Raw genomic sequence first — 25,606 nt, forward strand, 5'->3', positions numbered from 1 at the left:
GGTCACCTGTACTAACCCTTCCTGGTCACCTGTACTAACCCTTCCTGGTCACCTGTACTAACCCTTCCTGATCACCTGTACTAACCCTTCCTGGTCACCTGTGTTAACCCTTCCTGGTCACCTGTACTAACCCTTCCTGGTCACCTGTACTAACCCTTCCTGGTCACCTGTACTAACCCTTCCTGGTCACCTGTACTAACCCTTCCTGGTCACCTGTACTAACCCTTCCTGGTCACCTGTACTAACCCTTCCTGATCACCTGTACTAACCCTTCCTGGTCACCTGTGTTAACCCTTCATGATCACCTGTACTAACCCTTCCTGGTCACCTGTACTAACCCTTCCTGATCACCTGTACTAACCCTTCCTGGTCACCTGTGTTAACCCTTCCTGGTCACCTGTACTAACCCTTCCTGATCACCTGTACTAACCCTTCCTGGTCACCTGTGTTAACCCTTCCTGGTCACCTGTGTTAACCCTTCCTGGTCACCTGTGTTAACCCTTCCTGGTCACCTGTACTAACCCTTCCTGGTCACCTGTACTAACCCTTCCTGGTCACCTGTACTAACCTTTCCTGGTCACCTGTACTAACCCTTCCTGGTCACCTGTGTTAACCCTTCCTGGTCAACTGTACTAACCCTTCCTGGTCACCTGTACTAACCCTTCCTGGTCACCTGTACTAACCCTTCCTGGTCACCTGTACTAACCCTTCCTGGTCACCTGTACTAACCCTTTCTGGTCACCTGTACTAACCCTTTCTGGTCACCTGTACTAACCCTTCCTGGTCACCTGTACTAACCCTTCCTGATCACCTGTACTAACCCTTCCTGGTCACCTGTACTAACCCTTCCTGATCACCTGTACTAACCCTTCCTGGTCACCTGTGTTAACCCTTCCTGGTCACCTGTACTAACCCTTCCTGGTCACCTGTGCTAACCCTTCCTGGTCACCTGTACTAACCGTTCCTGGTCACCTGTACTAACCCTTCCTGGTCACCTGTGTTAACCCTTCCTGGTCACCTGTACTAACCCTTCCTGGTCACCTGTGTTAACCCTTCCTGGTCACCTGTACTAACCCTTCCTGGTCACCTGTGTTAACTCTTCCTGGTCACCTGTGTTAACCCTTCCTGGTCACCTGTGTTAACCCTTCCTGGTCACCTGTACTAACCCTTCCTGGTCACCTGCGTTAACCCTTCCTGGTCACCTGTGTTAACCCTTCCTGGTCACCTGTACTAACCCTTCCTGGTCACCTGTGTTAACCCTTCCTGGTCACCTGTGTTAACCCTTCCTGGTCACCTGTACTAACCCTTCCTGGTCACCTGTACTAACCCTTCCTGGTCACCTGTACTAACCCTTCCTGGTCACCTGTACTAACCCTTCCTGGTCACCTGTACTAACCCTTCCAGGTCACCTGTACTAACCCTTCCTGGTCACCTGTACTAACCCTTCCTGGTCACCTGTACTAACCCTTCCTGATCACCTGTACTAACCCTTCCTGGTCACCTGTGTTAACCCTTCCTGGTCACCTGTGTTAACCCTTCCTGGTCACCTGTGCTAACCCTTCCTGGTTACCTGTACTAACCCTTCCTGGTCACCTGTACTAACCCTTCCTGGTCACCTGTACTAACCCTTCCTGGTCACCTGTGTTAACCCTTCCTGGTCACCTGTACTAACCCTTCCTGGTCACCTGTGTTAACCCTTCCTGGTCACCTGTACTAACCCTTCCTGGTCACCTGTGTTAACCCTTCCTGGTCACCTGTGTTAACCCTTCCTGGTCACCTGTGTTAACCCTTCCTGGTCACCTGTACTAACCCTTCCTGGTCACCTGTGTTAACCCTTCCTGGTCACCTGTGTTAACCCTTCCTGGTCACCTGTACTAACCCTTCCTGGTCACCTGTGTTAACCCTTCCTGGTCACCTGTGTTAACCCTTCCTGGTCACCTGTACTAACCCTTCCTGGTCACCTGTACTAAACCTTCCTGGTCACCTGTACTAACCCTTCCTGGTCACCTGTACTAACCCTTCCTGGTCATCTGTGTTAACCCTTCCTGGTCACCTGTACTAACCCTTCCTGGTCACCTGTACTAACCTTTCCTGGTCACCTGTACTAACCCTTCCTGGTCACCTGTGTTAACCCTTCCTGGTCACCTGTGTTAACCCTTCCTGGTCACCTGTACTAACCCTTCCTGGTCACCTGTACTAACCCTTCCTGGTCACCTGTGTTAACCCTTCCTGGTCACCTGTGTTAACCCTTCATGATCACCTGTGTTAACCCTTCATGATCACCTGTACTAACCCTTCCTGGTCACCTGTACTAAACCTTCCTGGTGACCTGTACTAACCCTTCCTGGTCACCTGTACTAACCCTTCCTGGTCACCTGTGTTAACCCTTCCTGGTTACCTGTGTTAACCCTTCCTGGTCACCTGTACTAACCCTTCCTGGTCACCTGTACTAACCCTTCCTAGTCACCTGTGTTAACCCTTCATGATCACCTGTACTAACCCTTCCTGGTCACCTGTACTAAACCTTACTGGTCACCTGTACTAACCCTTCCTGGTCACCTGTACTAACCCTTCCTGGTCACCTGTACTAACCCTTCCTGGTCATCTGTACTAACCCTTCCTGGTAACCTGTGTTAACCCTTCCTGGTCACCTGTACTAACCCTTCCTGGTCACCTGTACTAACCCTTCCTGGTCACCTGTACTAACCCTTCCTGGTAACCTGTACTAACCCTTCCTGATCACCTGTGTTAACCCTTCCTGGTCACCTGTGTTAACCCTTCCTGGTCACCTGTGTTAACCCTTCATGATCACCTGTGTTAACCCGTCCTGGTCACCTGTGTTAACCCTTCCTGGTCACCTGTACTAACCCTTCCTGATCACCTGTGTTAACCCTTCCTGGTCACCTGTACTAACCCTTCCTGGTCACCTGTGTTAACCCTTCCTGGTCACCTGTGTTAACCCTTCATGATCACCTGTGTTAACCCTTCCTGGTCACCTGTGTTAACCCTTCCTGATCACCTGTACTAACCCTTCCTGATCACCTGTACTAACCCTTCCTGATCACCTGTACTAACCCTTCCTGGTCACCTGTACTAACCCTTCCTGGTCACCTGTGTTAACCCTTCATGATCACCTGTGTTAACCCTTCCTGGTCACCTGTGTTAACCCTTCCTGATCACCTGTACTAACCCTTCCTGATCACCTGTACTAACCCTTCCTGATCACCTGTACTAACCCTTCCTGGTCACCTGTACTAACCCTTCCTGGTCACCTGTGTTAACCCGTCCTGGTCACCTGTACTAACCCTTCCTGGTCACCTGTGTTAACCCTTCCTGGTCACCTGTGTTAACCCTTCATGATCACCTGTGTTAACCCTTCCTGGTCACCTGTGTTAACCCTTCTTGATCACCTGTACTAACCCTTCCTGGTCACCTGTACTAACCCTTCCTGGTCACCTGTGTTAACCCTTCCTGATCACCTGTACTAACCCTTCCTGGTCACCTGTACTAACCCTTCCTGGTCACCTGTACTAACCCTTCCTGGTCACCTGTGTTAACCCTTCCTGGTCACCTGTGTTAACCCTTCCTGGTTACCTGTACTAACCCTTCCTGATCACCTGTGTTAACCCTTCCTGGTCACCTGTGTTAACCGTTCCTGGTCACCTGTGTTAACCCTTCCTGGTCACCTGTGTTAACCCTTCATGATCACCTCTGTTAACCCTTCCTGGTCACCTGTGCTAACCCTTCCTGGTCACCTGTACTAACCCTTCCTGGTCACCTGTGTTAACCCTTCCTGGTCACCTGTGTTAATCCTTCCTGGTCACCTGTACTAACCCTTCCTGGTCACCTGTACTAACCCTTCCTGGTCACCTGTGTTAACCCTTCATGATCACCTGTACTAACCCTTCCTGGTCACCTGTACTAAACCTTCCTGGTCACCTGTACTAACCCTTCCTGGTCACCTGTACTAACCCTTCCTGGTCACCTGTACTAACCCTTCCTGGTCACCTGTGTTTACCCTTCCTGGTCACCTGTACTAACCCTTCCTGGTCACCTGTACTAACCCTTCCTGGTCACCTGTACTAACCCTTCCTGGTCACCTGTACTAACCCTTCCTGATCACCTGTGTTAACCCTTCCTGGTCACCTGTGTTAACCCTTCCTGGTCACCTGTACTAACCCTTCCTGGTCACCTGTGTTAACCCTTCCTGGTCACCTGTGTTAACCCTTCATGCTCACCTGTGTTAACCCTTCATGCTCACCTGTGTTAACCCTTCCGGGTCACCTGTGTTAACCCTTCCTGGTCACCTGTACTAACCCTTCCTGGTCACCTGTACTAACCCTTCCTGGTCACCTGTGTTAACCCTTCCTGGTCACCTGTGTTAACCCTTCCTGATAACCTGTACTAACCCTTCCTGGTCACCTGTACTAACCCTTCCTGGTCACCTGTACTAACCCTTCCTGGTCACCTGTGTTAACCCTTCCTGGTAACCTGTGTTAACCCTTCCTGGTTACCTGTACTAACCCTTCCTGATCACCTGTGTTAACCCTTCTTGGTCACCTGTGTTAACCCTTCCTGGTCACCTGTGTTAACCCTTCCTGGTCACCTGTGTTAACCCTTCATGATCACCTGTGTTAACCCTTCCTGGTCACCTGTGCTAACCCTTCCTGGTCACCTGTACTAACCCTTCCTGGTCACCTGTGTTAACCCTTCATGATCACCTGTACTAACCCTTCCTGGTCACCTGTACTAAACCTTCCTGGTCACCTGTACTAACCCTTCCTGGTCACCTGTACTAACCCTTCCTGGTCACCTGTGTTTACCCTTCCTGGTCACCTGTACTAACCCTTCCTGGTCACCTGTACTAACCCTTCCTGGTCACCTGTACTAACCCTTCCTGGTCACCTGTACTAACCCTTCCTGATCACCTGTGTTAACCCTTCCTGGTCACCTGTGTTAACCCTTCCTGGTCACCTGTACTAACCCTTCCTGGTCACCTGTACTAACCCTTCCTGATCACCTGTGTTAACCCTTATTGGTCACCTGTGTTAACCCTTCCTGGTCACCTGTGTTAACCCTTCCTGGTCACCTGTGTTAACCCTTCATGATCACCTGTGTTAACCCTTCCTGGTCACCTGTGCTAACCCTTCCTGGTCACCTGTACTAACCCTTCCTGGTCACCTGTGTTAACCCTTCATGATCACCTGTACTAACCCTTCCTGGTCACCTGTACTAAACCTTCCTGGTCACCTGTACTAACCCTTCCTGGTCACCTGTACTAACCCTTCCTGGTCATCTGTGTTTACCCTTCCTGGTCACCTGTACTAACCCTTCCTGGTCACCTGTACTAACCCTTCCTGGTCACCTGTACTAACCCTTCCTGGTCACCTGTACTAACCCTTCCTGATGACCTGTGTTAACCCTTCCTGGTCACCTGTGTTAACCCTTCCTGGTCACCTGTACTAACCCTTCTTGGTCACCTGTGTTAACCCTTCCTGGTCACCTGTGTTAACCCTTCATGCTCACCTGTGTTAACCCTTCCTGGTCACCTGTGTTAACCCTTCCTGGTCACCTGTACTAACCCTTCCTGGTCACCTGTACTAACCCTTCCTGGTCACCTGTGTTAACCCTTCCTGGTCACCTGTACTAACCCTTCCTGGTCACCTGTGTTAACCCTTCCTGGTCACCTGTGTTAACCCTTCATGATCACCTGTGTTAACCCTTCCTGGTCACCTGTGTTAACCCTTCCTGATCACCTGTACTAACCCTTCCTGGTCACCTGTACTAACCCTTCCTGGTCACCTGTGTTAACCCTTCCTGATCACCTGTACTAACCCTTCCTGGTCACCTGTACTAACCCTTCCTGGTCACCTGTACTAACCCTTCCTGGTCACCTGTGTTAACCCTTCCTGGTCACCTGTGTTAACCCTTCCTGGTTACCTGTACTAACCCTTCCTGATCACCTGTGTTAACCCTTCTTGGTCACCTGTGTTAACCCTTCCTGGTCACCTGTGTTAACCCTTCCTGGTCACCTGTGTTAACCCTTCATGATCACCTGTGTTAACCCTTCCTGGTCACCTGTGCTAACCCTTCCTGGTCACCTGTACTAACCCTTCCTGGTCACCTGTACAAACCCTTCCTGGTCACCTGTACTAACCCTTCCTGGTCACCTGTACAAACCCTTCCTGGTCACCTGTGTTAACACTTCCTGGTCACCTGTGTTAACCCTTCCTGGTCACCTGTGTTAACCCTTCCTGGTCACCTAACCCTTGACAGACAACATATTCACGACTCATAAACAGTCCAAAATGGTTCCTACACACCGGACCCTAACTGTTCTGAAACAATTATACAAATGTTATGTGTTTTTGTCGTCATGGAGGGATGATCTGCAGGATCAGAGGTTACAACCTTAAAACCACCTAGCCCCAGTTCAGCCCATAACAACCACTTAGCCCCAGTTCAGCCCAGAGCAACCACTTAGCCCCAATTCAGCCCATAACAACCACTTAGCCCCAGTTCAGCCCATAACAACCACTTAGCCCCAGTTCAGTCCATAACAACCACTTAGCCCCAATTCAGCCTATAACAACCACTTAGCCCCAGTTCAGCCCATAACAACCACTTAGCCCCAGTTCAGCCCATAACAACCACTTAGTCCCAGTTCAGCCCATAGCAACCACTTAGTCCCAGTTCAGCCCATAACAACCACTTAGCCCCAGCTCAGCCTATAACAAGGTCAACTCTGTCGTAGCTTAGCCCCAGCTCAGCCTATAACAAGGAAACTCTGTCGTAGCTTAGCCCCAGCTCAGCCTATAACAAGGTAAGTTCTGTAATAGGTTGACGGGTCGTACATGGCAGCATCCTGTAGCACCCAGTTTGTCATTTCCTGCGTGTCTCAACTGTAGATGGGGTGGACAGTAACAGCAGGGCATCCTGGGTTGTCAACACCTTCTCCTCTAAGGGATCGCCAGAGACCCCCACACCGATTGGTTCCCAGCGGTGTTGGGGGTTCATCTCCAACACTGTCGTCATCAGCCGGGTCCACGGCCTGTGGAGCATCGCTGCCCCTCAGCTACTCCACGTCGGACCCAATATGACTTGGTGTGAAAAGCTTAAAACCTCTTAAGGATCGGACCCTTTTTTTTCTCCTAAAATGACATATCCTAATCTTAACTGCCTGTAGCTCAGGACCTGAAGCAAGGATATGCATATTATTGGTACCATTTCTTGCTACCAACACTTTGAAGTTTGTTGAAATGTGAAATTAATGTAGAAGAATATAACATTTAAAAAATTTCAAAAATCATTTAAAAAATCTTTGAAACGTAAGAGAAAGGCCATAATGTATTATTCCAGCCCAGGCGCAATTTAGATTTTGGGTCACTAGATGGCAGCAGTGTAAGTACAAAGTTTTAGACTTATTCAATGAACCATTGTATTTTTGTTCAAAATGTTGTATCATTACTGCCCAAATGTGCCTAATTGGTTTATTGATACATTTTCAAGTTCAAAAATTGTGCACTCTCCTCAAACAATAGCATGGTATTCTTTCACTGTAATAGCTACTGTAAATTACACAGTGCAGTTAGATTAACAAGAATTTAAGCTTTCTGCCAATATCAGATATGTCTATGTCCTGGGAAATGTTCTTGTTACTTACAATCTCACGCTAATCACATTAGCCTACGATAACTCAACCTTCCCGCGGCGGGGGGGGGGGGGGGGGGGGGCACCGATCCTGTAGAGATTTTTACTTGAAGGAGGCTTCCTCTTAAACTGCACCTTCTTGGAGTAGGCAGATCTTGGATATTGGTCTTTCTAGAATGTTGGTTCTTGTCTTCAGGAGTACTACACCTACTAACCCCTTGGAATCAGGCGTACTACACCTACTAACCCCTTGGAACCAGGAGTACTACACCTACTAACCCCTTGTCTTCAGACGTACTACACCTACTAACCCCTTGGAATCAGGAGTACTACACCTACTAACCCCTTGGAATCAGGCGTACTACACCTACTAACCCCTTGGAATCAGGAGTACTACACCTACTAATCCCTTGGAATCAGGCGTACTACACCTACTATCCCCTTGGAATCAGGAGTACTACACCTACTATCCCCTTGGAATCAGGAGTACTACACCTACTAACCCCTTGGAACCAGGCGTACTACACCTACTAACCCCTTGGAACCAGGCGTACTACACCTACTAACCCCTTGGAATCAGGAGTACTACACCTACTCCCTTGGAAATAGGCGTACTACACCTACTAACCCCTTGGAATCAGGCGTACTACACCTACTAACCCCTTGGAATCAGGAGTACTACACCTACTATCCCCTTGGAATCAGGCGTACTACACCTACTAACCCCTTGGAACCAGGCGTACTACACCTACTAACCCCTTGGAATCAGGAGTACTACACCTACTAACCCCTTGGAATCAGGCGTACTACACCTACTAACCCCTTGGAACCAGGCGTACTACACCTACTATCCCCTTGGAATCAGGAGTACTACACCTACTAACCCCTTGGAAATAGGCGTACTACACCTACTAACCCCTTGGAATCAGGCGTACTACACCTACTAACCCCTTGGAATCAGGAGTACTACACCTACTAACCCCTTGGAATCAGGCGTACTACACCTACTAACCCTTGGAATCAGGCGTACTACACCTACTAACCCCTTGGAATCAGGCGTACTACACCAACTAACCCCTTGGAACCAGGCGTACTACACCTACTAACCCCTTGGAATCAGGAGTACTACACCTACTAACCCCTTGGAACCAGGCGTACTACACCTACTAACCCCTTGGAACCAGGCGTACTACACCTACTAACCCCTTGGAATCAGGCGTACTACACCTACTAACCCCTTGGAACCAGGCGTACTACACCTACTAACCCCTTGTCTTCAGGAGTACTACACCTACTAACCCCTTGGAACCAGGCGTACTACACCTACTGACCCCTTGGAATCAGGAGTACTACACCTACTAACCCCTTGTCTTCAGACATACTACACCTACTAACCCCTTGGAACCAGGCGTACTACACCTACTAACCCCTTGGAATCAGGAGTACTACACCTACTAACCCCTTGGAACCAGGAGTACTACACCTACTAACCCCTTGGAATCAGGAGTACTACACCTATTAGTATATGACTATATGTCAAGGTGTTTGTGGCGGAGGATAAATGTAGATATGTATAAATGTAGATATGTATAAATGTAGATATGTCAAGGTGTTTGTGGCGGAGGATAAATGTAGATATGTCAAGGTGTTTGTGGCGGAGGATAAGTGTAGATATGTCAAGGTGTTTGTGGCAGAGGATAAATGTAGATATGTCAAGGTGTTTGTGGCGGAGGATAAATGTAGATATGTCAAGGTGTTTGTGGCGGAGGATAAATGTAGATATGTCAAGGTGTTTGTGGCGGAGGATAAGTGTAGATATGTCAAGATGTTTGTGGCGGAGGATAAATGTAGATATGTATAAATGTAGATATGTATAAATGTAGATATGTATAAATGTAGATATGTATAAATGTAGATATGTCAAGGTGTTTGTGGTGGAGGATAAATGTAGATATGTCAAGGTGTTTGTGGCGGAGGATAAGTGTAGATATGCCAAGTTGTTTGTGGCGGAGGATAAATGTAGATATGTCAAGGTGTTTGTGGCGGAGGATAAATGTAGATATGTCAATGTGTTTGTGGCGGAGGATAAATGTAGATATGTCAAGGTGTTTGTGGCGGAGGATAAGTGTAGATATGTCAAGGTGTTTGTGGCGGAGGATAAGTGTAGATATGTCAAGGTGTTTGTAGCGGAGGATAAATGTAGATATGTATAAATGTAGATATGTAGAAGTGTAGATATGTCAAGGTGTTTGTGGCGGAGGATAAATGTAGATATGTATAAATGTAGATATGTAGAAGTGTAGATATGTCAAGGTGTTTGTGGCAGAGGATAAATGTAGATATGTCAAGGTGTTTGTGGCGGAGGATAAATGTAGATATGTATAAATGTAGATATGTATAAATGTAGATATGTCAAGGTGTTTGGAGAGGATGACAGGGTTAGGGTTAGGGTTAGGATGACAGGGTGCTTGACTTCTTTCATCAAAGTTATTGGATCACCAATATATTTTAATCACCATAAGATCATTACTACCCGGTAATGATCAAAATCCAGAAAGGAGACGTTAAATTCTACAACCACCTAAACCTTCCATAACAAAGCGATCACCTACAGAGAAATGGACCTGGAGAAGAGTCCCCTAAGCAAGCTGGTCCTGGGGCTCTGTTCACAAACACAAACAGACCCCACAGAGCCCCAGGACAGAAACACAATTAGACCCAACCTAATCATGAGAAAACAAAAATATATTTATTTGACATATTGGAAAGAATTAACAAAAAAACTGACCAAACTAGAATGCTATTTGGCCCTAAACAGAGAGTACACAGTGGCAGAATACCTGACGATTGTAACTGACCCACAATTAAGGAAAGCTTTGACTATGTACAGACTCAGTGAGCATAGCCTTGCTATTGAGAAATCCCGCCGTAGGCAGACATGGCTCTCAAGAGAAGACAGGCTATGTGCTCACTGCCCACAAAATGAGGTGGAAACTGAGCTGCACTTCCTAACCTCTTGCCAAATGTATGACCTTATTAGAGACACATATTTCCCTCAGATTACACAGATCCACAAATAATTAGAAAACAAATCCAATGTTGATAAACTCCCATATCTACTGGGTGAAATACCACAGTGTGCACTACTGCTGTACACACTTTCTTCTACATACAACATTGTCTGTGCTGTGCTGTGTGTGTGTGTGTGTGTGTGTGTGTGTGTGTGTGTGTGTGTGTGTGTGTGTGTGTGTGTGTGTGTGTGTGTGTGTGTGTGTGTGTGTGTGTGTGCGTGCGTGCGTGCGTACGTGCGTGCGTGCGTGTGTTGTGTGTGTGTGTGTGGGGGGGGGGGGGGGGGGTTGTTACCTTGATGGTGACATATCCATGAGAAACTTCTTCTGGGTTGCAAGAGGCTGGGTAGCTTTCCCCTGTTACGGCCTGGAAAACACACGCACACATGCACACGCGCACACACACACCAAATCAAAACAGGAGATTGGAATAATGCAGCTAGCGAGTGTATCGGGGTGTCTGTGACAACAAATCTGACAGCTGATTACTGCAAATCTGCTAAATAATCGTCACCTACTCACAGACATTTTCACGGACAACAAAAGTTCCAACATGTTGGTGTGTGTGTGTGTGTGTGTGTTACCTGTACTCCAGCGAAGGTCTCTACTTGTTTCAGAGCTTCAGGCAGGTCCTTCACCAGAACAGCTGTCATCCCTAATGCCTCTGCTGCTCCCACCCCCTCCTCATCATCAGCCAACCACAGAGCCTGAAGTACAGACTGACAGGTCAACTATCCACTTATAACACCAAAATGGTCTAAGTTTGGTTTGAAAAAGGAGAGGAGAGGAGGGACAGAGGAAGAAGAAGAAAAGGAGAAAGAGGAGGGGGAGGAGAGAAGAGAAGAGAGAAGGGGGAGGAGCGATAGAGGGAGTAAGAGAGATAGAGGGAGGAAGAGAGATAGAGGGAGGAAAAGAGACAAGAGGGAGGAAGAGAGAGGGAGGAAGAGAGACAGAGGGAGGAAAAGAGACAAGAGGGAGGAAGAGAGATGGAGGAAGAGAGAAGGGGGAGGAGAGAAAAGAGAAAAGAAAAGGGGGAGAAGAGAAGAGGGAGGAGAGACGAGAAGAGACAAAGAGGAGGAGAGAAGGGAGAAGGGGGAGGAGCGAGGGGGAGGAGCGATAGAAGGAGAAGAGAGAAGAGGGAGGAGCGATAGAGGGAGGAAGAGAGATAGAGGGAGGAAGAGAGACAAGAGGGAGGAAGAGAGACAGAGGGAGGAAGAGAGACAGAGGGAGGAAAAGAGACAAGAGGGAGGAAGAGAGACAAGAGGATGTTTCTAAGAACGACCAAAGACGTCTGAGCTACGACCCTAAAACAGACAACTTTCTGTTGAGAGCGACTCTACACAGGAAGAGCAGATGGGGTTTCTCGGGTCCTGTGCAGACAGAGCTTTGTAAAGGAAGGGGTGTGGGTGGTTTTAGGAATGTAAGCACTGTAACAGCTACTACAACACATGATTTCATGTTTTCCATGGGAGCTCCAAGCAGTGACTCCAAGACATTGATATCAGGAGTTGTTGCTAATTTGATGACATTTACATAATAAGATAATGTATGTGCACATATTTAATTTACTATGTTTTCCATGGTAATGTCTCTTCTATGGTAATGTCTCTTCTATGGTAATGTCTCTTCTATGGTAATGTCTCTTCTATGGTAATGTCTCTTCTATGGTAATGTCTCTTCTATGGTAATGTCTCTTCTATGGTAATGTCTCTTCTATGGTAATGTCTCTTCTATGGTAATGTCTCTTCTATGGTAATGTCTCTTCTATGGTAATGTCTCTTCTATGGTAATGTCTCTTCTATGGTAATGTCTCTTCTATGGTAATGTCTCTTCTATGGTAATGTCTCTTCTATGGTAATGTCTCTTCTATGGTACTGTGTCTTCTATGTCTCTTCTATGGTAATGTCTCTTCTATGGTAATGTGTCTTCTATGTCTCTTCTATGGTACTGTGTCTTCTATGGTAATGTCTCTTCTATGGTAATGTCTCTTCTATTTCTCTTCTATGGTAATGTGTCTTCTATGTCTATTCTATGGTAATGTCTATTCTATGGTAATGTGTCTTCTATTTAGAAGAAAAAAGAAACGCACACCTATGTAGGCGAGGTGCTGGCTAACGGAGTAGAAAACTAGAAAATAAAGGAGAGCCGCACACTCTAGGAGCTCAGATGCAAAAATATTTAATTACCAACGTTTCGACAGGCAAGCTGTCTTCATCAGGGTACAGAAGACAGCTTGCCTGTCGAAACGTTGGTAATTAAATATTTTTGCATCTGAGCTCCTAGAGTGTGCAGCTCTCCTTTATTTTCTAATGTGTCTTCTATGTCTCTTCTATGGTAATGTCTATTCTATGGTAATGTCTATTCTATGGTAATGTGTCTTCTATTGTAATGTCTTCTATGTCTCTTCTATGGTAATGTCTATTCTATGGTAATGTGTCTTCTATGTCTCTTCTATGGTACTGTGTCTTCTATGTCTCTTCTATGGTAATGTGTCTTCTATTGTAATGTGTCTTCTATTGTAATGTCTTCTATGTCTCTTCTATGGTAATGTCTATTCTATGGTAATGTGTCTTCTATGTCTCTTCTATGGTAATGTCTCTTCTATGGTAATGCATCTTCTATGTCTCTTCTATGGTAATGTGTCTTCTATGTCTCTTCTATGGTAATGTGTCTCTATGTCTCTTCTATGGTAATGTCTCTTCTATGGTAATGTGTCTCTATGTCTCTTCTATGGTAATGTGTCTTCTATGTCTCTTCTATGGTAATGTGTCTCTATGTCTCTTCTATGGTAATGTGTCTCTATGTCTCTTCTATGGTAATGTGTCTCTATGTCTCTTCTATGGTAATGTGTCTTCTATGTCTCTTCTATGGTAATGTGTCTTCTATGTCTCTTCTATGGTAATGTGTCTTCTATGTCTCTTCTATGGTAATGTGTCTTCTATGTCTCTTCTATGGTAATGTCTATTCTATGGTAATGTCTCTTCTATGGTAATGTCTATTCTATGGTACTGTGTCTTCTATGTCTATTCTATGGTAATGTGTCTTCTATGTCTCTTCTATGGCAATGCCTATTCTATGGTAATGTGTCTTCTTTCTATGGTAATGTCTCTTCTATGTCTATTCTATGGTAATGGCTCTTCTATGGTAATGTGTATTCTATGTCTCTTCTATGGTAATGTCTCTTCTATGTCTATTCTATGGTAATGTCTATTCTATGGTAATGTCTCTTCCATGGTAGTGTCTTCTATGGTAATGTCTCTTCTATGGTAATGTCTATTCTATGGTACTGTGTCTTCTATGTGTCTTCTATGGTAATGTCTATTCTATGGTACTGTGTCTTCTATGTCTCTTCTATGGTAATGTCTATTCTATGGTAATGTGTCTTCTATGTCTCTTCTATGGTAATGTCTATTCTATGGTAATGTGTCTTCTATGTCTCTTCTATGGTTGTTGCGTCAAAACAGAACACTCAAAACATGAGCACAATGGCAGCTCTTCCTTTAAAGACCTCCAGGCCTCAAGAGGGCAGATAACCCGAAAAACACAGGTGGAACTAAAAAATTGAGCCAGGATTTCTGGAGGGACTACTTTTACATGCGCACCTGTCAGATAAGCATGGGTATAAAATGTTTGGTCCTCAACATACACACAGCTCATTGTTCAACCCTAAAGACGCAACTGGTATGTAATGTTTGGAATTATTTATTATGTTGCATCCAGTGCTTAGCAATTTACATGTTTAACTCTGGTAGGAGTGGTGACTTTTGTTGTGGATATTTTCTGACCTCAGAAGTAATTGCTAGAAGTGCTAGATTAAATTGTTTAAACGTTTACTTTATTCAAAGCCATGCTTTGTTGCTGTGTCATGCATTGTTTAGTGTAAAATAATGCATGTTTATTCTCTGTTTGTTTAAGGTTATCAACCTATTCCTAGTGCTATTCCTAGTGCTAGTGCTATTCCTATTGCTATTGCTATTCCTATTCCCTATTCCTCTGTGATTCAACTACTCTATTCAACAAATCAACTATTTCAACATATTCAACAAATGGCATCAAAACCATAATAAAACACTGGAAAGGAATTGAGTTGTCCCTTTGCATCCTTCACGGGTTGAGCAAGCCGTTTTCAAGTTTGGGCAGAGCTGAAAATAATTATAACACCTAGACAACTTGACAGTTGATAACCAAGGTGGCAGTGAAGACAAAAGGATTAACGGCCTGAAGTCAGGAAAGCTGTCGTCGCAGAGAGGATATTGGCTTACATCTCAAAATGGCGGAGGAAGCTCTTGGGAAAACAGTGAAGGAGCTGAAGCAAGAAAGAACTTTGGCTAAGAGTGCTTTTACCAAGCAAGCAAACTTCCTTAGCAGAGGTGCAAAACACATGACTAAGAGCGAACTGCGAGAGGAGTTCAAGAAGCTCACGTCGGAGGCAAGGAAGGTCAGTGAGACAAATGATGAATACAGGGCTGGACTTCTGGCAGACATTGAAGCTGAAACCGATGAGGGTGAAGAAGCTGACCTGAGCAAGCAGCAGCAGACTGAACTTGAGAAGACATTCCAAGAATGCGAAGTACGATTGGATGAGGTCAGGGGGATGATCCAGTCCAACCTATGGCCTAGATACGGGGAGGACGAGGTGAAGTCTGCAATCAAAGAAGCGGAGACCGCCTGTGATGGAGTTGCTCAAATACCTGTTATTGCTGTAAATAGAGATGGCTTCGAGCTACGGTGGGATGGTGCGAAGGCACAAGTCCAAGATGCAATCACAAGCCTAGCAGAGTGGGAGATGTGGATTCCAGTAGCAGAAAAAGAATGGCTGGAAGCCAGAGTAAAGGATCTGAAAGCATTCAGAAACAACCTTGAAGCAAGGAGGGCAGAATTTCTCACAGCGCAAAGAATTGCGGATGAGGATAAAGACAGAGGGAGAGTGCTGCAGATGCCCATGCCAGCTCCACATCCGACACTGAGAATAAAACCAACCTGTTTACCCAGGTTCAGTGGGTATAAAAGGAATTTCCATCGATGGAGGAGAGACTGGGAGAGTCTACTGAAGCAGGGGGAACCAACAGGCTCAGTCGAAGTGAAGAAGATCCAACTCCTTGACAGTGTAGATGAGAGAATGTGCAGAGACCTCCGTTTGTCTACTTACAATACTGCTGAGGACATGTTCAGTGTGCTTGAGAACAGGTATGGAAACAAGTCTACAATTGCCTTGGAGATAATTGAGGATCTGGAGAAAGTTCCTGCTTTAAGAGCAAATCAGCCAAGAAAAGTTATCGACATGATCCAAACTATAGAGAAGGCACTGGATGATCTCACAGAGCTTGGAGGCACAGGAGCCATCAACAACCCACTAGTGATTAGATCCATAGAAAGCAAGTTACCTGACAACATCAAGCGGGATTGGCTTGTCTTCATGGTTAACCCGAGGAATAATGTCACGCCGGACAATCACTTTGAAAACCTTCTTAAATTCCTGAAAACACAGGAGGAAATTCTTGAAAAATTAGAGCAGCTGGGAGTGAGTGAAAAGCCAGAGAAGAAATATGCTTGTGTGGAGAGGAGATATGCGTCCACACGTTCCACAATGAAAGGCGGCTGTGTTGTCTGTGGAGATGAAAAGCATAGAGAAAAGATCTTCTTTTGCAAGCGTTTCAAAGAACTGAAGCCGGTGGAAAAGTTGGATGCTGTAGAAAAGCTGGGGGCCTGCAAGAGGTGCTTGGTCTGTCATGGAGAAGATGATGAATGCAAAGACACTTACCTGTGCAGGAAAAGAGACTGTAAGAAAGACCATCATTTCTTTCTTTGTCTGAAGGGAGATTTCAAGAGAAGTGTCTCAGACAGAAGACAATCCAATGTGAGAAGGTATACGCTTACAGAGGAGCAGGAGGAATTGGTATCTAAGCTCTCCCCAGAGATGGCAGAGAAATTCAAGAAAGCATTCACCAACGCCACTGCGAAAACAAACTGTGTCTCAAATAATCAGCTGGGAGTGACTGAGTCAAGTGCAGTAGAAGAATTGCCAGTTATTCTAATGCTGCTCAAGGTAACTGCCAATGCAGGACAAAGAATTGGAACCCTGATCGACTTGGCATCGGACACAAACTACATCACTCACAGAGCTGCCAGAAGATTAAATCTTCGAAGTGAAAACATCACTTTAGTCGTTCATGGAGTCGGAGGAATGGCCATGAAGGTTAGAACCAGAAGATATCTCCTCAGAGTGAGGGTCAAAACGCCCATAGGCACGGAAAGAGCTCATGAGCTTATCTGCTATGGTTTGAATGAAATTGCCAACGTCCACAGAGTCATCAAACCTGAGCAACTCAAGAAGTTCTTCCCAGAAGTCAATCTAGGAGATCTGAGTAGACCAGAGAGTATTGAGCTACTGATAAGCCACCGCGAAGGAAGACTTGCTCCGCAAAGAGTGAAGGTGATTGGAGACCTTGTCTTGTGGGAAGGCCCGCTAGGAAAGACTGTTGGTGGAGCACATCCAGATCTGTTTGAAGAAGTGGATATAGCCGCACACAGGTCTGAAACACACTTTGCTCGATCCATGAAAGCAACTGCTGTCAAGTATCAAGAGATAGCTAAGCTGTTCACAGCTGAAACCAAAGGAACAGTTGCTCACAGAGAGTTCTTGGATTGGTGGAAGTGGGACAGCATTGGAGCAGCTTGCGACCCAAAGTGTGGAGGATGCCGGTGCGGCAACTGTCAACCAGGAGGCAAAGAAATGACTCTGAGTGAGGAAAGAGAGCTGGAGATCATAAGGAAAGGCCTCACCTACATCAAAGCAGATGCTCACAGTGATGAACCCCACTGGGACACAAAATACCCCTGGATTCAAGATCCAAGTTCCCTTCCTGACAACAGGAGTGGGGTGGAAGCCACCTTCTTGAGAACAGAAAAGCAACTCAAAAAAGAGCCAGAGTGGAGAATAGCATACACAGCTCAAGTCCATGAAATGGTCGAGAGAAGAGCAGCGAAGAAACTCACCAAAGAGCTCATTGCCAGCTGGAAGGGGCCAGTATGGTATGTCAGCCACTTGGTGGCAGCAAACCCGCACTCTCTCACAACACCTGTGAGACTGGTATGGAACAGCAGCCAGAAGTTTAGAGGGGTCAGCATGAATGACCTTCTGCTGAAAGGGCCTGATGTCCTCAATCCCATCCGAGCAGTACTACTCAGGTTCAGGAGAGGCGTCAATGCTGCCCTCGGCGACATTAAGAAAATGTACAATTCTGTGTGGTTGGAAGACCTGGAGATGCACCTCCACAGATTTCTCTGGAGAGACACTGAGGAGGAAGAGATTGAAGAGTATGCGATCACCAGAGTCAACATTGGCGATCGACCAGCAGGGTGCATTGCGCAATTGGCTATGAGAGAGACAAGCAAACTGCCCATGTTTGCTCACCTGGAGGAGGAACGTAGGATCCTTGAAGAGGATACCTATGTCGATGACATCCTGACTTCCCATAATGACTTGCAAAAGCTGGACCAGAACACCAAAAGTGTTGAAGAGATCCTGAAGGCAGGCGGCTTCGTCCTCAAGCCCTGGGTCCGGTCAGATCAAAGTGGGAGGCAGGAGATCGTACCAGAAGAACAAGGAGCGCAGTCAAGCACAGCACTCATTCTCCCAAACCAAATGAGGGAAGGATACAATAAAGCCCTTGGAGTTGGATACCTTGTTGAGGAGGATAGACTGTACCTCATGACTTCAATCAATTTCTCAAAGAGGAAAGGGAAAATGAGAGTCGGCCAAAATCTCCTTGATGAAGAGGTGAGAGGGAAAACTCCAAACCCACTGACGAGAAGAGAACTGCTGAGCCAGGTAGCTAGCCTGTATGCCCCAATAGGCCTCGTCACACCTGCCAAACAAAAGGACGCCATTCTTGTCAGGAAGGCGTTTCAGGAAGCTGGAGGCAAAACTCTGACCCGAGACACTTGGGACAAACCTTTGTCTGAAAATTTGAGGGAAGAAGCCATCCAATTCTTTGAGGAATACACACGTCTTGGCCAAATCACCTTTCACAGAAGCCTCACACCAGCCAACTGGATTGGAAAACCATGGGGAATAACATTCTCTGATGGAAGTGACAAGAGCTATGGAGCCGTAGTGTACTTAAGATGGGAGACCCAGCAAGGCATCAAAGTCAGACTGGTTGAATCCAAAGCAAAGCTCACACCATTGGACCAAAAGGGAGAACCAGTAAAAGCTGAAATCTGCGGTGCTGTCTATGCAGCACGACTTCGAAAGTACGTTGAAAAGCATAGTCGAATAGAAATTGAACGATGGCTCCATCTACTGGACAGTCAAACTGTGTTGGGAGCAATCCAGAGAGACAGCTATGGATATCAAACTTTCTTTGCAAATAGAGTTGGAGAGATCCAGAAATCCACATCCATAGAAGACTGGTGGTGGATCCCAGGAAGCCTGAACAGTGCTGACATCATAACAAGAGGGGCAGCCCCAGAAGACCTCCAGGAAGATTCCATGTGGCAGGATGGACCAGCATTCCTGAGGAAACCTGTGAAAGAGTGGCCACATAAGTCAGCCAAAGGAATCGCTGCGTATGCCAAGGAAGGTATAAACAAACTTCGAAGGAAAGCTTTCTCAGCAGCACTGACCAGAGCGCAGGTCAAGAGAAACCAGAGTGATACACAGCAAAATAAACCAGATGAACCTAAGACTCGGATCCGAAGATCACCAGCCGGCTCTGCGGTAACAAAACTGATTGACATCAGGAAATTCAGCAATCTGACCAGGCTGATCCGAGTCATTGCCTGGGTTTGGAGAGCCGCAACGAGATGGAAAGAAATATTGACCAAGAATTCAGCCTCAGATAAGCCAAAGTGGGAGGACGCTCTTACAACAAACTGGAGGTACAGAGCCAAACAAGCTGTACTCACTGTCGGGGAGTGTGAGGATGCACTAAGAGACTTGTTCCTTGCAGCTCAAGAAGGTATAACCTTTCAAGATACCACTCTCAACAGACTCGCTGTTTACAGAGATAAAGAGACTGGGCTCTTAGTTTGTGGAGGAAGGTTCCAGATCTTTGATGAGGACGAAACTGCCGTACCAATTCTACCATATGAGGCATGGATATCCACTCTCCTAGCTCAAGAGGCCCATGGTGCAAATCATGAAGAAATAGCAGGCACACTCCTCCGGATGAGGAAGAAAGCCTGGGTGATAAAAGGCCGGAAGCTGGCTAAAAAGAGAGTTGACAATTGTGTGGTGTGCAGAAAGGCCAGGGCCAGAAAGTGCCAACAGATCATGAGTGACCTTCCATCCGAGCGGATAACACCAGCCAGACCATTTGAGTACACAACAGTGGACTTATTTGGACCGTATGAAGTCAAGGACGAGGTGAAAAAGAAAACCAAGCTCAAGGTGTGGGGTATTGTCTTCTGTTGCATGGTATCCAGAGCTATACACACAGATGTTGTCAGTGACCAGTCGATGGAAGGCTTCCTACTGGCTTACCAAAGATTCACGGCACTGAGAGGGCACCCAAAGAAATTGTGGTCAGATCCTGGAAAGAACTTTGTGGGTGCCATACCTGCCCTCAAAGAACTCTACATCTTCTTGGATCAACTAGGTAAATCTCAGCTTGAAAATGAAGCTTCCAAGCATGGGACAGAATGGAGCTGGAAAATCCACCCAGCAGACTCCCCTCACAGGAATGGAGCTGCAGAAGCAGCTGTTCGTACTGTGAAGCGGGCTTTGCACAACCTGGGAGGAGAAGGACTCTTCACATGGAGTGAGTTTCAAACATTTCTCTACACGGCTGCTAACCTTGCCAATGAGAGGCCCATAGATGCAAGAACTCAAAGCCGGGAGGACTGCATAGAATACATCAGCCCAAATTCCCTTCTGCTTGGACGGATTGGACCCAGAGGAGATCTTGGATGCTTTGATTTTGAAAGCTACCCATACAAAAGATTGAGAGCTATCCAAACAGAAGTTGACCGGTTCTGGAGGAAGTGGAGTCAGTTAGCTGGGCCCAATCTATTCGTGAGGAGTAAATGGCACACAACACATAGGAATGTGGCTGTTGGAGATGTTGTCTGGCTGGCTGACCAAAATGCCTGGAGGGGTCACTACAAACTAGCCAGAGTCATCAGTGTCAACATTGACAAGAAGGGCATCGTCAGAGATGTGCATGTCAGAACTTTTCCCAGCTACCCAGTCTCAACTGTGAAGCCTGCTCAAGAGAAGTCAAAGACACTCTCAACTAAAATACCTGCTACAGTTCTTCATAGGGATGTCAGACGCATCATTGTTATACTTCCTGTTGAAGAAGGAAGAGCCTGATAGCTGAAATCGAACATGCCCAACACAGAGGTTCGTGTGACCTCCTTCGGTTCAAGAACCAGGAGGTCAAGTGGGAGGTGTTGCGTCAAAACAGAACACTCAAAACATGAGCACAATGGCAGCTCTTCCTTTAAAGACCTCCAGGCCTCAAGAGGGCAGATAACCCGAAAAACACAGGTGGAACTAAAAAATTGAGCCAGGATTTCTGGAGGGACTACTTTTACATGCGCACCTGTCAGATAAGCATGGGTATAAAATGTTTGGTCCTCAACATACACACAGCTCATTGTTCAACCCTAAAGACGCAACTGGTATGTAATGTTTGGAATTATTTATTATGTTGCATCCAGTGCTTAGCAATTTACATGTTTAACTCTGGTAGGAGTGGTGACTTTTGTTGTGGATATTTTCTGACCTCAGAAGTAATTGCTAGAAGTGCTAGATTAAATTGTTTAAACGTTTACTTTATTCAAAGCCATGCTTTGTTGCTGTGTCATGCATTGTTTAGTGTAAAATAATGCATGTTTATTCTCTGTTTGTTTAAGGTTATCAACCTATTCCTAGTGCTATTCCTAGTGCTATTCCTATTGCTATTGCTATTCCTATTCCCTATTCCTCTGTGATTCAACTACTCTATTCAACAAATCAACTATTTCAACATATTCAACAAATGGCATCAAAACCATAATAAAACACTGGAAAGGAATTGAGTTGTCCCTTTGCATCCTTCACGGGTTGAGCAAGCCGTTTTCAAGTTTGGGCAGAGCTGAAAATAATTATAACACCTAGACAACTTGACAATGGTAATGCATCTTCTATGTCTCTTCTATGGTAATGTGTCTCTATGTCTCTTCTATGGTAATGTGTCTTCTATGTCTCTATGGTAATGTGTCTCTATGTCTCTTCTATGGTAATGTGTCTTCTATGTCTCTTCTATGGTAATGTGTCTCTATGTCTCTTCTATGGTAATGTGTCTCTATGTCTCTTCTATGGTAATGTCTCTTCTATGGTAATGTGTCTCTTCTATGTCTCTTCTATGGTAATGTGTCTCTATGTCTCTTCTATGGTAATGTGTCTTCTATGTCTCTTCTATGGTAATGTCTCTTCTATGGCAATGTGTCTTATATGTCTCTTCTATGGCAATGTGTCTTATATGTCTCTTCTATGGCAATGTGTCTTATATGTCTCTTCTATGGTAATGTGTCTTCAATTGAAATGTGCCTTCCATGGAAATTCTTGCATTCACAAGTGAAAGTGAGAAGTGATGACAAGTCAGATTGTGTGTGTGTGTGTGTGTGTGTGTGTGTGTGTGTGTGTGTGTTTGTGAACCTGTTTCGGAGGCACTCCCAGCTGTTTGAGAGCGGAGATGAACAGGTCGGCCTCTGGGACCCTGAGGCCAGTACGACAGGACTGTAGCACCACATCAAAATGTCCGCCCAGCAGAGAGAGGAGACGGCCAGAGCTATCTCCATACCCACTGTCATCCACCCACTGGTTGGCCAACACACCTGTCAATAACCCTGACAGACAACACAAGGACTAGGCATGTGACCTTAGAATGTACAAGGTGTGTGTGTGTGTGTGTGTGTGTGTGTGTGTGTTACCTTGTCTGCGGAGTGTAGCTACAGTCTGCAGAATGTGTTTGTTGACGGTGGTTGAGTCTCTGAGTTCCTCCAACAGGCTCTTCACAGAGAACCCAGTAGGAAGACTGACCTTCTGGTCAGATGCTGCACTCACACACTCTGCATCAAGTTCTGGGATCATCTACACACACACACACACACACACACACACACACACTCTGACGTGTCATCACAAGGTGATGCAATCATTTCCATGGAAGACACATTATTTGTCTGTTTAGGCTACCTGTGTGTGTGTGTGTGTGTGTGTGTGTGTGTAACTCACCTGAGAGAGGGTGAGTTTGCCCCTCTCTGCACGTTGCATGGCGCTGTTCTCGTTTGTCACCAGCTTCTCCAGAAAACCACTAAACCCGAAACATAAACATACATTTACACAGCACAAACATATTGCACAATCGTGTCTGTCTGTCACTGGCATAGCGCGTCATATGCTGTGATGTAAAAAAAAAATAGATATTATTACAGCAAATTAGCTTTAAACCGCAACAACAAAAAAATCTTAGACTCATGGCAAAATGTGTAGAATAGCAGGAAATTTGCTCAAGGATTCTTGAAAAGTCGGGACGATCCTTGTCCGGCAGGGATTTTATTTTGTTGCATTATTTGAGATTAAAATGTACATTTAGGGGGATTTTATAAGGGAAAATATTAGTTTTTGCAATTTTCTAAATACTATGGAAATGTTCTTGTCCAAAGGATCCCAATTTCAAACTGTCCAAAAAAAAAAGTGTTTAAAATATAAAACAAAATGTCAATAAAGGATATTAACCGAAAAATGATGGTATGTCGTTTCCCTCTGTGACTTTAACCGATATTTATCTCAAAACTGTGATTCCTAAAAGATGTGTCTGGAGATTTGGTCAACTCTGTCAGATTTGTCTAAAATACAAAATGAATCTGGAAAGAGCAGAGTCAGCTATACCATTAGGATTTGAACTCAATTTGGAGTCTCATAGCAAAAGGTCTGAAAACTTATGTAAATAAGAAATGCAAAAAATGTCAACAACAACAAACAATGTTTTTGCTTTGTTATTAGATGCTATTGTGTGTAGATTGATGAGAAAAATAATAATTGAATACATTTTAGAATAAGGCTGTAATGTGGAAAAAGTCAAGGGGTCTGAATACTTTACCAATGCACTGCGTTTGCTATTCTACACCAAAGGGATAACATTTGCATTATAAAACGTTGTTTTATGTTCAACATCTTGTAAAATGTGCCAAAATGCTAACAAAATAAACCCTGAAGCATTTAATAGTACTATAAAACGAAGCAAATATAAGTTTGAATTAAACAATCAAGGCCTTTAATTAAAAACTTGTTGTACAATAATGATAAAAATCAAATGCCTTTGATGGTGTCTGACAGAGTTGACATAAATCCAGTTCGTTGCATTTTATGAAAACATTTTTGCGGGGGAGGTTATTCATTCACCTGCTGTGATAGCTGATCATTTGGTCTGTCAAACCATATATATTTCAAATTGGGTTAAATTAAGACAAATATTTGTGGGGGCAAAAGTTGAGATTGTCCCATCTTTCAAGAATCCCTGAGAGCTAAAACACCCTTATGGCAAATTGTGTATAATAGCATGAATTTATCTACAAAGAAAATACATCTGCCCCATGGCAATTTTTTATTTCTTATTATTGGTTGGGGAGGCTTGCTCAGACCGCGAAACTGCGCGTCACCACTGCTATCTGTGGAAGTGGATGATTTCTTTTTGTAAAAACTGTATATTTTCGTACCTTCAGGCCATGTAAAAACCGTTAGCAGATTGATTCGGAACGAGTAAAAAAGGGGCAGCAATAAATAACGGGGCTATTCCTCGACAGTCAGCAGAACGTAGCCTAGACTATGGTAAAACTATAATTTCAGTTACGCCATGCTTGTGTTACCAATCAATCAAATTTTATTTATAAAGCCCTTCTTACATCAGCTGATATCTCAAAGTGCTGTACAGAAACGCAGCCTAAAACCCCAAACAGCAAGTAATGCAGGTGTAGAAGCACGGTGGCTCGGAAAAACTCCCTAGAAAAGCGATGTTATGTTTCAAGTATGCGTGTAAAGTTTTAGTGTCTGCCAGCACTCTGCACTATCTCTCACCCCTGGAAAAATATGTATTCCTACCTGGGGAGTTTGTGGGTCTCTTCGAATTTGAGGAAAGTTTCTGCGGGTCTGGGAGAAACCACGACACCCCACAGATTGAACAAAACTGCCTTCTCGCTCGCCATTTCACCGATCTCTTTGTCCGGGGAATCTTTACAGGGCACTTAGGAGTAAAGAGTGAAAGTGAAACTCTGAACTACTACAAATATGCATGTAGAAATAAAGTATTCTGCCTTTTCATACACACAACCCCTCCCTTAAACAAATGGATGCGTTCATCGTAATCGCGCCGCTGAACACTTGAGATACGGTCTAATAAAAAGCGCAGCGCGACTGTAGTAGTACGACTGCCTTGAACGCAACCAGTAAAACTTCCATAAAACGCTTCTACTGACAAGTATCAATTCAAAAGAGGCACATTTCACACTCAAATCAGCAGCTCGCTGTATGAGCGCTTATAGATGTTTTGAAACACATTCATGAGTGACTTTCTGCCGTTCTCTATGTTTATTTATTTTTACTCGGTTGGGCTTCGATCCATGACATCATATAAACACATAATGCATGGAAGAATGCGTAGAATTGCAGGAAATTAACTTTAAAACAGCAACATTTTCTTTCCGCCAACAAGAGGGGTGTGGACAGTGTGGGCAGTGGTGGAAAAAGTACTAAATTGTCATACTTGAGTTAAACTAAAGATACCTTAATAGAAAATGACTCAAGTAAAAGTGAAAGTCACCCGGTAAAATACTACTTGAGTAAAAGTCCAAATGTATTTGGTTTTAAATATACATAAGTAATCAAAAGTAAAAGTATA

General features: G+C 45.1%; 1 protein-coding gene across 1 annotated transcript in view; it reads right to left on the reverse strand.

Annotated features, from left to right (window-relative positions):
- The window catches only part of ephx2 (epoxide hydrolase 2, cytoplasmic), a 59,201-nt gene extending 34,125 nt beyond the window's left edge, over positions 1-25,076 (reverse strand). Inside the window, exons 1-6 of the mRNA XM_055862675.1 lie at positions 24,811-25,076; positions 22,945-23,023; positions 22,641-22,800; positions 22,366-22,556; positions 11,303-11,425; positions 11,014-11,085 (exon numbers count right to left, since the gene is read on the reverse strand). Coding sequence (XP_055718650.1) covers positions 11,014-11,085; positions 11,303-11,425; positions 22,366-22,556; positions 22,641-22,800; positions 22,945-23,023; positions 24,811-24,914 — 729 coding nt within the window. The 5' untranslated portion in view covers positions 24,915-25,076. The remainder of the gene's footprint in view (positions 1-11,013; positions 11,086-11,302; positions 11,426-22,365; positions 22,557-22,640; positions 22,801-22,944; positions 23,024-24,810) is intronic.
- Positions 25,077-25,606: the final 530 nt, after the last annotated feature.

This window comes from Salvelinus fontinalis, chromosome 15 (genome assembly GCF_029448725.1).
Source record: "Salvelinus fontinalis isolate EN_2023a chromosome 15, ASM2944872v1, whole genome shotgun sequence".
NCBI classification, from domain to species: domain Eukaryota; kingdom Metazoa; phylum Chordata; class Actinopteri; order Salmoniformes; family Salmonidae; genus Salvelinus; species Salvelinus fontinalis.